This window comes from Sphaeramia orbicularis, chromosome 15 (assembly GCF_902148855.1).
Source record: "Sphaeramia orbicularis chromosome 15, fSphaOr1.1, whole genome shotgun sequence".
Classification (NCBI taxonomy): domain Eukaryota; kingdom Metazoa; phylum Chordata; class Actinopteri; order Kurtiformes; family Apogonidae; genus Sphaeramia; species Sphaeramia orbicularis.
In genome coordinates this window covers 24,102,543-24,117,437 of record NC_043971.1, presented here as the reverse complement: position 1 = coordinate 24,117,437, position 14,895 = coordinate 24,102,543, and the positions used below count along the sequence as shown (strand labels likewise).

Genomic DNA, 14,895 nt, shown 5'->3' with positions numbered 1-14,895 from the left:
ATAATAATAAAATATTCGACTTTTTTTTTTTTTTCAGTGCCTCTAATCTTCCATACACTGTGAATGTCTCTCTCCAGTATAGTTGACTATTTGAACTATTAACAGTTGTAAAGTAATTCAGTATAAATGGTATGTGTGTTAAAACAAATATGAAAGGGTCTGATGAAGTTTGGGAATCTACAGTTGTGGTCAAATATATTTTTTTATGCTTATGTCGGCCATGAGTGTGGCTAGTTTTTAAGTTGCGTGTTCTAGCTTGCTGGAGTCAGTCATCTGTGAGTTAGTGGAAATATAGCACTGTGCGTGTGATTGAGTTTTATGCAACATATTCTGATGTTGAGATGTTTTTCTTGTTACTTGAAAGCTTGAAAGAGTGAAGCCATCGACATCAGTGAAGTTCTGATGTTGTCCCTCTGCATTACATCCACACTAAAACACAATGCAGTCTCAGGGTGCAGAGTGGCGCCATAGGCAGTGCACAGGTTGGGTTACATGAACATTTCTTTTCTTCAGATATTGTCTGTATTAAAATATCTAATTACATTGCATTATTACTTAATTCACAAAGTATATGAGGTGAAACACATTTATTTTTCAAACTCGGTAACTTCTCAATTTAAAAACTGATTTGTTGCTCAGAGGAGTTAAATATCCCCTACAGTGTCCACTATGTGGCTCTAGAAAACACCCACTAAATACACATCAAATCACTCAGGATTTTTGTCCCATGAGCCTGGTTTCCTAGTGCCAGTAGATGGAGCTATAGCTATACCTCAGCTTCTATGTAGACATGTTCTTGGCAGAGCTTTATCCAAACATTGGGTTTAACCTGGACTATATCTATCAGACAATAGAAATGAAAAAAGGACCATCATCCATCAGACTTAAAATTAGACGTGATTTAGTTTAATGACTGAGAAGGTGAAAATACATGTTCTACCATTTTTAAATAGAAATGAAGAATATGTAATGATGGTTAACTTCATTTAAAATGTATTTCAGATAGATTAAGTGATTCAACAACCAGCAAAATGTTAAACCCAAACCATCCACTTAAAGTACTGTGTAATTTTATGGGGCTAGAGCTTTGTTTCTGAATACACATGAACTGTACTGCAGTTTCTTTTACCGCTCCCCCATATATCATCATCCTGATTTGAATAAATTACCCTGAACTTTGGGTGTGATGGAAACGCAAAGCACACAGATTACCAGGAACTTTTTTACCCAGGTAAAAAAAATTCCTGGTAACAAAAGTTCCTGGTATTTTGCTGGAAAAGGGCCTATGATGATGCAGACTATGCAGACCATAAATCTGTGAAAACCTCATGACCCGCAAATTGTGCAAATATAACTTGCGCATAAAAATGTACCTACTCAAAAAACTACAATTTCGCCAAAACTCTTGTTTTTCAAGCAAAAGCTTTTTGCACAGGCAAGAAGTGGTTTTTCGGGCATAGCGTAAATGGCATATCACATAAAACTGCAATGGAAAGACCTTTTTCTGCTACTAGAGTCACATGAATAAAAAAAACAAAACAATGTATGTTGATGAATGTTACAACAAGTGAAGAAGAGTTTTAAAACAAACATGGTGCAGTATGTGTGGACACACCAAGAAACCAAATAATTTTTTAATTTAGGATGGTATAGAGGGGTAATATAATAATAATAATAATAATAATAATAATAATAATAATAATAATAATAATAATAATAATAATAATGAATATATCTGTAAATCAACACAATATTTACATTCATCATCATGTTTATGGAATGACTTCTCTTGTCATCTCGAAATAATAAAGAAATCATCACATCTGCGATTTAATGGAAAAATGGATATTACGCACTTCTGTTTTTTTGACATTTAGTAGAGTTTTGCGCATACGTCCAATGGAAAAGTGACTAATGTCTGAAATTTTGTTACAGGACTTTTGGGACTTTTGATGCATGTGCAATGTTTGGTGAGGGTTTTTTTTAGCATGTTATGGTAGTAAAAAAAATGCTTTTGAATATAATGGGAACTGATCAATGGGGCAGACAAATCATATAAAGATGTGGGGGCACATTTAACTACAAAAAGGAAGGGGAAACTCTCCGAGTAGCTTTTTTCAAGGGGGTAATGCAAAGCCACACTGGTTGGTGATCTACTCTAGTCTTCACCTTAGACAAGGCTGTGACATTTCAGCCTTTAACACCCAAATACACCTTTGGACAGTGGAGCTTGGCCTGGACACAAAGACAATGGCAGAGAAAAGAGCCAGATATAAACAAATCAATAATACAGAGGCACATAAACTTTTCCAGCATGTGTGAAAATATTTGCCCTGCTTACAGGCACACTAAGACGACAAGGGAAAAGAGGATGCAGTGTTTGCAGTGGCAGTTAAGTGGACCACATAGCCACTGTGAGTGCTTGCTATAGAAAACATGAGCAAGTCCATGGTCAGACTACATGATATCAGCCTCATTCTGGCCCTATGTGGCTGATGTAGGCCATTGATTCATGTTGGGAATGACCAATAGGCACACAGGACACCCTGCTGTGCACAGCAGTAAACATGGAGAAGAGATCATTACTTTTTCTCCAGGACATCCAGTATCAAAACATGTAGAAGCGTCAATCTATTTTTTTTTTTTTTTGGCAGAATCCAACTTACTGGATACCAGTGTTTTGTAGCCAAAGATGATGAACTGTGCTAACATTTGCAAAACTTATGAAATAATTTGAAGAAAAGTCTAGTCTGATGCCATTTTTGTTCTTTAACATTTAAAATCTACCACTTTTATTTCAGCATTTATTGAGGAGCAAGTAACTTGTATTGATATGCCCTCCTGCTATGACAGGGTATAGGAGTATGCCCCACCATCACCTAATCTTACCCAAAGATCATCATTAGTGAAGTTCCTCCTGTGGAATAATGAAGTTGATCAGTATCTGTATTAACCAAAATATTGGGTCATCTGACCAAGCCTGAGTGTTTAATACAATGTAAGTCTATCAAGTTACAGGTCTATTAAGATGGTATAGGTTTACTGTGTTACATCCCTTGCTGCTGATATGATCTTTGTCCCATTGATCACACAACAATGTCAGAGCTGCCACAGGTTTATGTCTCAGTATCCCTATGGGGGCGTTCCTCTGGTGGTGAAAATCTTCATTCCCAATCCCAGCGCATCAAAAACACCACCGTTGTGTCAAAGTGTCCCAGAAGAGATTAAATGGGATGATACCTGATCGGATCTTCTTAATGTGATCCTGGTTATATAATGATTTCCTCAGTGTTTCACATAATAAACATACCGTGCGCGCACTTAAAAACCCTCGGCCTTCAGTCCATTCCAAAGTTCTTGCACATACAGACGGACAGAAGGACAGACAATGCACCAGACGCACCTCAATACTGACATTCGAAAGGAAATAAATATGAAATTTCAGCAGGAAATAGCTGAATCTGCTCTTAAATAATGAATGGGACAGAAACATTGCCATGTTTCTACAGTGGCTCAGAACGAACTTCTTCGTCATCTTTATTCTGTTTTACGGCTGGTGGCTTCTAGCCTTAAGGTGCATTCCTATCACCCTGGGGCGCTGCTGTTTTGGCCCCCCTGAAACATAATCATGTTGGGGCCTTGCTACAACAACGTCACTGGAAACAATCTGTTGGAGCTAGTGGGGGCCATGATTGTCAGCCAGAGTGTGTGTGTGTGTGTGTGTGGGTGGGTGGGGGGGAATAGTGATCCATGACTGTTGCTTTACTATTCCTCTAACCCAGGGGTGTCCAAATCTGGTCCTGTATCCGGGCCAGTGTCCTGCATGTTTTAGAAATTTCCCGCTTTCAGCACACCTGGTTGAGTTAATGATCAGCTCATCATCAAGCTCTGCAGAAGCCTGATAACGATATAATGGCTTCCAGGTGTGCTGGAAGAGGGAAATATCTACAACATGCAGGTTACTGGCCCTCAAGGACTGGATTTGGACACCCCTGTTCTAACTCCACACTCAGAGTTGATCCAAGTTAATATTCCTAGAACGACCGGTGTTGTACCAAGGTATGGTACGTATCCCCAATCAGAATAGTTTCCCCTGTCCACAAGAGCATAATTTCAACTTTTTATTTCATAATTATGACTTTTTAGCTCATAATTTTGACTTTTTATTTCATAATTATTACTTTCTTACCTCATAATTATGACTTTTTTATCTCATAATTATGACTTTTTAGCTCATAATTTCGACTTTTTAATCTCATAATCATGACTTTTTATTTCATATTTATGACTTGCCATGGGGATTTTTTTTTTCAGGGGTGGAAACAGGCTTCCTATGTATGTATGTATGCAAGGATTTTAGAATGTCCAAAACCGCAACATGAAACCAATACTATATATGAATTGCATGCTGTTTAGAGCAGGCAAAATATGGACATTTTTCCAGCATAAACATTGAATTATTTATCTAAAGTTTATTTCACAGGGACAATGCACACACCCTAGCCGTTGTTACACTCAAAAGTATAGGGCTTGTAGCCATAGTAGCTCATTTACAGAATGCAATGCAGGTGTGAGAACAAAAGACTATGGTAGAAGGTTAACAGAGACCATGGTAGTCAGTAGTAACTGAGTAGTATTACACAAATGGTAGAACATGCTGGTACTGTCCATAAAGTTATACACAGGCTGGTAGAGGTCAGATGGGCTGGTGTACAAGGCTATATGCCTTGAACTGGTAAGGAAGCTTTCAGGAAGTCACATGTATTTACACCAGTAGGTTCTGAGACATACATTCTATTGTAGAAAAGTATGGTGTTCACTAGTATAGATTTTGGGAATGTAATATATAGGGTTGGATTTTAAATGGACCATCAGTCCTTTCTTTAATTTTGAAGAAATCTTCTTTGGAACCTTTACGATCCTTGGTACCATTTAAGTTCCCATAGTTCTTCTAAATGAAAAAGAGCTGACCACAACTCCAGGTAAAACCTCAACAAATAACAGTAATGAGGTGTTTACTTTTCCAGTGTGCAGCGCATGTAAATACAACTATAGTGATCTTATTAGGCAAAGCAAACACAAAGACAATTTATTGTGTTTATACCTAAATAAATATAATTTCAAAGGAAAACATAACTGTAAAAGTTAGGCATTTTGAGGAAAAGAGCACAGAATACATCAAATCATAAAAAAGAGTAATATGATTAAATGATTGAAATCATTATAACAAGGTATAGTATCCAGAATTAAATAAGAGTAAGTCATACACTGCATCAAGAATTAATTAACAGTCCAACCATAGGCACATGAAAAGAGACATTTTTATTAGGTTTAAGAATATCTGCATTTGGGGTAAAGTTTGGTCCATGTTGCCGCAGAGCATATTTTATAAAATTTCCCCATTATTATTGCCATGGTAAATGTTACAGTTATTACTTTTCTACTAAATATTACTATCAATATGAACAACTGTGAAGGAAGTGACTTGGAAGGACATGAGCAAGGACAGATCCTTGACTATGAGAAACACCTCTAGGTATATAATTTATCTTTGTTAATAGCTATCTTGGCTAAACCCCTAAATCATGCTACTTAGCAGAACTACATGTTAATATTTACCTGAGCTGAAATGCTAATTTGAGTTCTTATGATTCAGTGGAAAAGCCACACACTGTCAGCTGTCTTTACCTCACCATAATAATAGGTAACGCACACATTTCAAAGAGTTAGGTCTCCATGTTTAATATATAACAACTTCGCTCCAGTGTGTGATTGGAAAAACAAAATCTATTAAATATTTATTAACCTATAGATGCATGTCTTTGGACGGTGGGAGAAACCAGAGTACCTGGAGAGAACCCACGCAGACATGGAGAGAACATCACCAGCCAAAGACATGCACTTAAGTGAAATGGTAAATCTATGGCCAGTAGGTGTAAATGTGAGAGTGAATGGTTGTTCATCTGTATAGGTCAGCCCTGCAATGAACTGGAGACACATCTAGGGTGTACCCCACCTTCGCCCGATGGTAACTGGGATAAGCTCCAGCCAGGGCCACCTTAACCTAATGGTAGGCCCTGGGACTGAGGGAGGTGTTGTAGGCCCCCCTGTCCCATCCTTCAAAATTACTGAGCCTCATAATAAAATATAATGTCTTGGTAATCTACAACAGTGAGTAGATTGTAACCAAGATGGATGGAAGTTTGACTTCATGATAAAAATGATAAAAAATTTTATCAACAACCAACAACTGTCGGGAAAAACATTTATTTAACAGCAGCAACAGATCAAACTATAAAGCCTGAGAACCCATGCACCTGCACATAGGCGTAAACTCAACCCCCCCCCCCTCAAACTCACACAAACACACACAGCACCATGGACAGTGACATGGAGATAAAGCTAAATACTTCAACAGTCTCCTTCAAGCAAAGCACAACCACAACAACTGAAGCCAACAACAAACACTGCATTGTCCTTTCAGAAATTATTTTTTCTAGTTTTTTTTTGCAGAGAATGCCGTGATTATGTCCTTAAAATCCAGTTCACGAATTCATACTCAATGGATGTAAGTGTGAGGTTACTGACTCGCTCTTGCTGCATGCTTGATCGCAGTCTGTTTTTCACCAAGCCTAGTTTAGAAAAAGACCTCTATCCGCTTACATTGGTCACTGGCATGGTCAGGAATAGCTGTAGTGCTATGTCTGTGTTGGGAAACACTGTGTGGAGTTTTCTTCTTCTTAAAAACTTCAATAACTCCACTGCAGATGTGCTGCTCACCTTCTCATCCTGTACCAACTCTTTGAAATGTGTCACCTCCTCCAAGTCACTATTGTATTTCCTCTGCAGGCTCAGTGCTGCAGAGCGGAGGTCTTGTAGGCTAGTCCTGTGCAATCCATTTAAAAACCCAAAGGTTTCATACACATCAGTGTATGACTGGTATCTTCTGTCCAGTTCTGACACTAACCAGTCAATGACTTAGATATATAGATATACACTGATGTATGGAAGTGCCTGCTGCCTGACAGCTCTAACTCAGGCTCAGATGATTCGTCAGCCTGTCTTTTTTTCTTCTGTTGGGTGTCTGCTTTGTATTCATGTGAGACAGTGTGGGACATGTTCTTTGCAGCTGTCTCAAAACTATCGAACTGATCCCTCAGGCCTGCTACATATTCACGCAATGACCGAACCAGATCCACAGCATTGCACAGGTCCAACTCCACCACCTGTAGTGCAGTGCTTACACCCTGGAAGCGTTGAAGAATGGCATTCCACATGCTGCACATTAAAGCATTTTCCAATTTACTCATTTTTTTGTGCAGTGCCCTAGCCTCCTCTCTTGTGCTCCAGTTCTGGTGCTCATCATCTGCAATGTTTAGTAATGACTGCTGGATCCCAGCATAATTCTGATTAACAGCTTTAGTTGCAACAGCATGCGCTGACCATCTAGTACCCGAGAGTGATTTTAAAGTCTCTGATCTTTGATTTTCATTGGGCTGCAACCCTGTCCTGACCATTTGCCAGCATGAAGTGGTCTTCGATGAAAAATTGAACAGTGCTTGTGTAAAACTGAAAAACTGTTCAGTCTCCTCACAGCAGTTCACACTGTTCACCCCCACTAGGTTAAGGGTATGTGCTGCACAGGGTACCCACTGTGCCAGTGTGCTGATCTGCTTGATGTGGGCCTGAACGCCTTTGTAGGCTCCTGACATGTTGCTAGCATTGTTGTAACACTGTCCTCTACAGTTACTAATATCAGTGCCCATCTCCTCTAAAACATTCACAGCCGTGTTGAGCAGTGCTTCTCCTGTATGGCTTTCAATGGGGAGGAACTTCACAAAACACTCTTCTATACAGCCCTCTGGGCATACATAGCACAGAATGAAAGTCAGCTGGGCCAAATGTGTAATATCTGATAGAAAAATACTTTGCAACTTTCACTCGACTGATAATTTCATCCAGCACCATCTGTCCCATCAGCTGTATGAATTCCTCACACACATTAAGAGAAAGGTAGGATGGAGTTCCTCTGCCATATTTTTCAATATGAGCCTTTTCAAAATGGATCAAACTGGCTGATCAGTTCCATATTGCCCAAATAATTTCCATTGTTGGTGTCTCCAAACCTGTGGCTGTCACCCTTGAAATCTTCCCCATACTCAGCCACATACTTCACAACAGCAACAACCCTCTGTAGAACCTGTGTCCAAAATTCACACTTCTCATCAAACTGTTTTTTTTTTTAGTTCTAAGTCCACTGTCCCACGGCCAGCTGCTTGACTGATATAAGCGATCATAGCTTTTCTGTGAGTGTCACTATTTTCGTGTTCTGCCATGCGATCACCTGCATGTTTCCAATCTGAACATCCCCCATGAACAAAGGCAGACTTTTCTTTTTTCTCACCAAATATCTTGCATGCAAAACAAAACACACTGCCTGCTGATGGTGAATAACACAGCCATTCTCTCCTAACACACTCTCCGTTATTTAGTTTGCAGCTGAAATGAGTTCTAGAAAAATCCCGTCTCTGATGCTCATATACACGCTCAGATGCAGACAGTTCAGTGTCTCTGTTGTGGCTCGTCTCTGGTCCCATTTTCACCAGTATGTGCGTACCTGTTGCTGGTCAAAGGTGTTTCCCCTACGGCCCGGGTCACTGCTGAAGGGTCATCTGGCTCTGATGCTTCTGTGTGTCCCCCTCCTTCTCCCCCTTGTGTGGCTGTGAACTCCACCTGTGCGGACCCTGACTCACCTGTTTCCTCCACTGGTTTCATTTGCGGGCTTTGTCCTCTGTCATCCGAGGTTGATGTAAAGAACCCTGTCAGCTTCGGCATGCTCTTTCATATTTCTGACTCTCGAGCATACTTTTCTCCTGCCACTTTTCTTTTATGGGTACCGCTCTCAAATTTCTTCTTCCCTGACATTTTCTAATTGAACGGGGATTTTGGGCCCCATGGGAAAAACAAAACAAATCACTTTGGGGCCCACCACTTCAATGCTGCAAACTATGTAAACCATGAATATATACCTCTGCGCAGTCATGGATCAATATTCTGTTTACAATAGATTTTTAAAAAAAAATCATTTTGGTGCAAAGCCATGTTTTAAATTGTATTAATATTTTTTAACCCTTTCAAGCATGAATTTTGAGAACCTTAGATATTTTTCCTGAGTGTTTCTATTCCTGTTTTGACATGAAAAAAACCCCCAATGCAATCAGGTTTTTTTAAGGAGTTACAAAAATGTCCACTCAGCCGGACACCTTGCATTTAATTGTTGAAGCAAAGAAACATGTATTTAAAACCTACTATCAGACAGTGATATGGAAAACTATGCAATAAAAACATTTCTAATGCTGCTAGTCAGAGGTTTTCCCACATTTTAACATATTCTAATGCTAGTTATTATTCACTTCATGGAGATAATATGCAAAAAAAACCAAAAACAAAACAAAACAATTTTGTTTATTGATTTACACTCAAACATGTTAGTGGTTTATCAAGGATTTATTGGTTTATCAAGAACATAAAGTTACAGTAATGGTCTGAATGTCAGTGTATGGGATGATGCATAAGTGTTCACTGTGTTGGCTGACATGGAACTAAAACAACAAAACCCATGAATATACAAGAGAACAGCTGGAGTAGAACTGTCCACTGGAGTGACCACTGTGCATGAAAGGGTTAATGATAACAGTAACACAAATCAAATATGGTTTTACTTTTGGAATGGAAGTATATTTACGCTGGCACATAGAATAAATATATCTTGAAATAATGAAGAAGGAGACAGGGGTCAGTGGAAGATTTTATTCTTTTTTCCCAAAAGTAAAACTAATGCAAAGAACAAATATGTTTATAAGTGTCCTGTAAAGCAACTATTCTTTTGTGGTGATTTTTGTTAAAAACAAAAAACAAAACAAAAAACAAAACAAAACAAAACAAAAAAAACAAAAAACAGATGAATGTTCTACTATTTTCTAGGGCCTTTAGAATTATCATCATTTTCCCCCCTTAAGGCTCCCTTGTAAATTAGACTAATTAGACTCAGTGCATTTAATTAACAAACTCTAACTGACAAAAACACATTATAAGATTTCATATTAGATTCACATGAATACAATGTGATGTTTTTTTTCTCCATCATTCAGAGTAGTCAAAAAGTGATTTCTAACTTCCCCCTGAGTCACATCTCCTCTGTCTGCCTCTGGTTCATGACCCAGACTTTGTTTTTGCTTCCTGAGCCAAGTCCAGGCGAGTTGATCTGATATCGGACAGTGGAGAAGCGGCTGTGGATCTGTTGGAGGGCCGGTGTTCCGGGGCCGGAGGTGGGAGGAGGCGGGGGTGCAGTTCTGTTTGCGCAACACTGGGTGCTGCTTTGGAGGGAAGCGCTGTGGTTTGGAGGCGCAGGGAGCCGGTCTGCGACGTGGAAAGGCGCAAAGACACTCACGTCTCCGATACAGTAACAAATGAAACCCAGCGGCATTATGGGAACAGATCATCAGCCTTTGAGGAGATTTGTTACTAAAATGTAGCGCATTGTTTTCAGCTTAAAACAAAAAAGTAGTCACCGACTTGTCGTCATGGACGGGGGGTTGACTATAACTTTAATATCCGTTGCGATGTTTATAGGTTGTTTTTTACTTGGATTCATCCCACTATTGTTCAGACTTTCAGAGGTGAGTATGTTATTTGAAGGCTGTATATGAAAAAATGCAGCTTGACTTAAGTTTTGTTGCTTTTTTTTTTTTTTTTTTTTTTTTTTTTTTTTTTTTTTGCTTTTACGCACCATATACTGTTAAAGCTGCTGTTGTCTTATATGATCAGAGCAGTGAGTCTTGGTTTTATGTTGGAGGAATTCTGCAAAAAGCTCCAAACTCCTTTTGAAATAAATCACTAACAGGCTTTAGGCAAACATACCACAGATCTGCTGAAATCATGTGTCGATCCCCAGACCAGCATGAAGTATATCACCATCCTGGGGGCTGGACTCCTGTGTGGGACTGCATTGTCTATCATCATTCCTGAGGGAGTGGGTCTGATAGTGGAGTCACTGACAGGTGAGGAGGTTACAATTTACAAATACAGCTACATAATAAACACAATGACAATCCCATCATCATACATTTACATCCTTTCTGTGGTGGTCTTACCAGCTGTTGAGATGTTCAAAGTGTAATTCTGCTTCAACTTGCATTTGATTCTAATTGTGCATGGACATGAAAACAGCTCAGTCATGTAAATGTATTCTGTTCTACCTCATCGGCCTTTATGTGGGTCTGATCAAAAGCTGGGTTTGTTCTTCATCTTCTCTCTGCAGACTCCGCTCCTGTGCCAACATCTCTGAATAATAGTGAGACTAATGTGACGTCCATCAACAGTGGCCCCCGTCCTCAGTTTCTCATAGGGGTGGCTTTAACCTTTGGCTTCATTTTAATGTTTATAGTGGATCAGATCGGAGGTTATCTTTCCACACGGGGCAAGTCATCTGGTTTTCTATGGGTTTATTTGCACCATATAAGCTTATCCATTACACATTTACTTTTGTATTGTCTCATTTCAGGTCGTATAGCTCGTTCGCCTATCAGTATCGGAATAACTGCTACTCTGGGGCTGGTTATTCATGCTGCAGGTACTAGACTGTGTACTTGTTCATTCCTTCACTTGGATATGTATGCAGGATATTCAAAATGTCACAGTTGTCAAGCAGGAAACATGCCCACTTAAGAACTTGTTTCCATCCTCATGTGACTCGCCTCATGTGAGTCCACATTGTTTGAGTCTTTTATGTTTTGGCTTGAAGGTTTAGTGTAGTTAAGTTAAAGTGAGATAGGCAGGACACACACACTGGCACAAAGCACACTGTTGTAACAAGGTTTTGTTTTGTATGTACGTACTGTAGCTGATGGATTTGCCCTGGGTGCAGCTGTGGCCACGTCTGAAGTGACAGTACAAGTCATAGTTTTTCTTGCTGTGATTTTACACAAGGTGAAATTTCACAAATTATTATTTTAATTGAATGTACAATAGCGTCTCAAAATGTTATAATGTTAATAGAACTTGACTATTTTTCTTTTCCATCTGTAGGCTCCTGCAGCTTTTGGGTTGGTCTCCTTTCTGATGCATTCAGGCCTAGAAAAGAAGTACATACAGGGACATTTACTTGCCTTTTCAGCCGCAGCACCTATAGTTGCCATCATCACTTACTTCATATTGCATGCAGTAAGAACACACTCACAGGCGGTATCGTTAGTCTAAAAAAGGAAGGAAAAAAGTGATATTGAAACTGAATGTTTTTGTGTTCACAGTCTGGCAGTTTGTTTCAGCACAGCTCGACTGGTATGGGAATGCTCTTCTCAGCTGGGACTTTCCTTTATGTGGCCACAGTGCATGTTCTCCCTGAGATCAGCAGCAGCAGGACAGAGCCACCCCAGGGTGAGCTCCAGCAGCAGCAGCAGCAGCAGCAGACTACTGGAGGATACCCACACCAGCACCGTTACCTGGGGCTCCTGGAGACCATGACCCTTATCTTCGGGGTTGCCCTGACGGTGGTGCTTGCTCGGACGTTGAATGATGACTAAACAGGCAACGTGAGGGCAAGTAACTGTAGAGTACCACACCTGAAAGGACAACAATGACCACCTGTCATATTATACAGTGTGAACAACCTGGACGATACACATTAGGGAAGAGAGTTCATTGTTTAATTTAATAATTTCCCCTGTGCTGAGATATTTTTTGTACATCAAATGAGCTCTGAACTATGCATTAAAATAGGTAGCTAAACATCATCCCGAGTGGAAAAAGTTTCAGCCTACGACTGACAAAAAGGGTTCAGTTGTTTCAGAAATTTAATTCACTAAGCTTTCTTTATGTCTGACAATGTGTTTCTCCCTAATGGCCTGTCCTACAGGAACTTTCAGTTACAGTGTAGATTTCCAGGAACAACCAAATAACCTGATATACTCGATTTAGCTGTAACAATAAGTGATGTAGGCCATTCACACATATAGACTTTCAGTCTGTCATTGTGTGATACATGTACCACAGACTGCCTCTAGATAAGACTATGTCTTTGCCAAAGACATTATTTGATCCCTCTTGTTTGTCTCTATGTCTGTCCATCTATCTGTCAGTCAGTCAGCAGAATTCTTGAATTTTGGTGGATGGGTAGGAGGTGGGCTAAAGATGAACCCCTTGAATTTTGGAGCTGACCCATAAAACAGGGTGGAGGCTGGAATTATTTTTCACTTCCTTGAACACTGAAGAGCCCTGGGCTAATTCAGAGCCAGGCACCAACTTTATCTAACTGACAAAGCAGAACTAAGACCTTCATTACCAGTCCATATTTAATGGTGGTTAATAGAATTAGAGTGAACTGTCGGACTTGCTGGAGGTCTGTGTTCTCTGTGTGACATTCTAGTTTAATATGTAGGACTGACTAATCCTTTTTGATGAGCTGAGAAAAGTGGGTGATTTCAAACTCTATGTCATTAAACGTATTGATCATTTTAAATATCATAGCTATTTAATTCAGATTTTTTATGAATTGTTGCAATTTTATGTTTACAAAAATTGGATTAATATTAAAGCATGTCACAAATGGGTTCTTTGATCACTTGATGTTTTTTAGTTCTTTACAATTCCCCTCACACAATACATTTTAGGGTGCAGAGGTATACTAGTGTGCTACACTAATTCAATTTTAATGTGCAAAGTGTCATGATACAAGTGCCTCCTAACAACACCTCTGCAGTATGGGGAATACATGAAGTAGAACCATGAGCATGTTAAAGCACAGTTAGCGATTACATGCAAAAGCCTTCAAAATATCAGAATGTATATATATATATATATATATGTTTATATATTTTTTTACACATAATGATGGATAATATATGAATAATAATTGAGAAAGTAATGAACAAGCAAAACCCAATGCTTATAAAAATGTTATAAATAATGTAACGTGTTCACATATGGTAATAATGGTAATATCAAAGTTGGGCCTCAGAAAATGGACAAAAAAAACACAAGTAGTTAAACATTAAATTAATAGTCTGTTGTCTCATTCAGAGTGCTGGAATAGAGAAGTTGCTAATCGTCAACTTCTCTATTTTCTCTGAAAATGTTATCTGTACTCCTAATGGGCGCTCATATCGGATAGAAAACACTGATGTCATCGTTCACAGAGCTCGAAACAACAGTGTAACCCTACACTCTCCAGGCTGCAGTTTGACTTGGGCTGCTTGACTTTCTGCTGGGTGCAAAGTCCTACTCAGCTTTGTCTATTCCTGGCATCCGTCCACACAACCTGCATTCTTCGTACATACAAAGGTGTGATACTGCTTGTGTGACTCAACCCTTTTCCTTCATATGATCTGATGGATACAATACTCAAAGACATAAACAGCCAGCAGCCAAAAGCATTTACTGCTACAAAATGTTTAATAACTTTTTAACCACTGACCCTAATCAGGTAAAATTCAGTTTCTCAGTTTTTCAGTGACATCAAATGTGTCTTTTCTGGACATTCAGAGGCTTTGTCTTGGACGTGGAAACATCATAATCTTCTGCAGCATTGATTCTCCAAAAAACCCATGTAGTTTGACAAATGGCATTGCCGTAGTTACTCATTTTTATATATAATTATAATATATTTTGCTGAAAAAGTCACTTTTTCTTCATTTTTCTCTGTTCTGATGTAAAAACCTTAGAATTTAGTCTGAGGTTTTATGAACATCTACATGATCAGCAAGTTAATCATAGGAATACTTGATTTCCACTGAAAAATGCAAAAGCCAGAGGATACAATTATAATAAATGGTAATAAATCGTCCAGGAAAAGTTTGACGTAGAGAAGTTTAAGTTCACCTCATGGGCACCGCTAAAATA

General features: G+C 39.1%; 1 protein-coding gene across 2 annotated transcripts; it reads left to right on the top strand.

Annotated features, from left to right (window-relative positions):
• The first annotated feature begins 9,996 nt into the window (after nt 1-9,996).
• LOC115434755 (zinc transporter ZIP9) lies at nt 9,997-13,311 on the top strand. 2 transcript variants are annotated; one of them, XM_030156873.1, is made up of 7 exons: nt 9,997-10,679; nt 10,955-11,060; nt 11,321-11,479; nt 11,564-11,632; nt 11,903-11,988; nt 12,088-12,222; nt 12,309-13,311. In XM_030156873.1, exons 1-7 carry the CDS (start codon nt 10,584-10,586, stop codon nt 12,579-12,581), a joined length of 924 nt encoding a protein of 307 aa, XP_030012733.1. In that variant the 5' UTR covers nt 9,997-10,583; the 3' UTR covers nt 12,582-13,311. The 2 variants fall into 2 exon arrangements, with proteins under 2 accessions (XP_030012733.1, XP_030012732.1); XM_030156872.1 differs by having other exon boundaries at nt 11,321-11,632.
• The last annotated feature ends 1,584 nt before the right edge of the window (nt 13,312-14,895 follow it).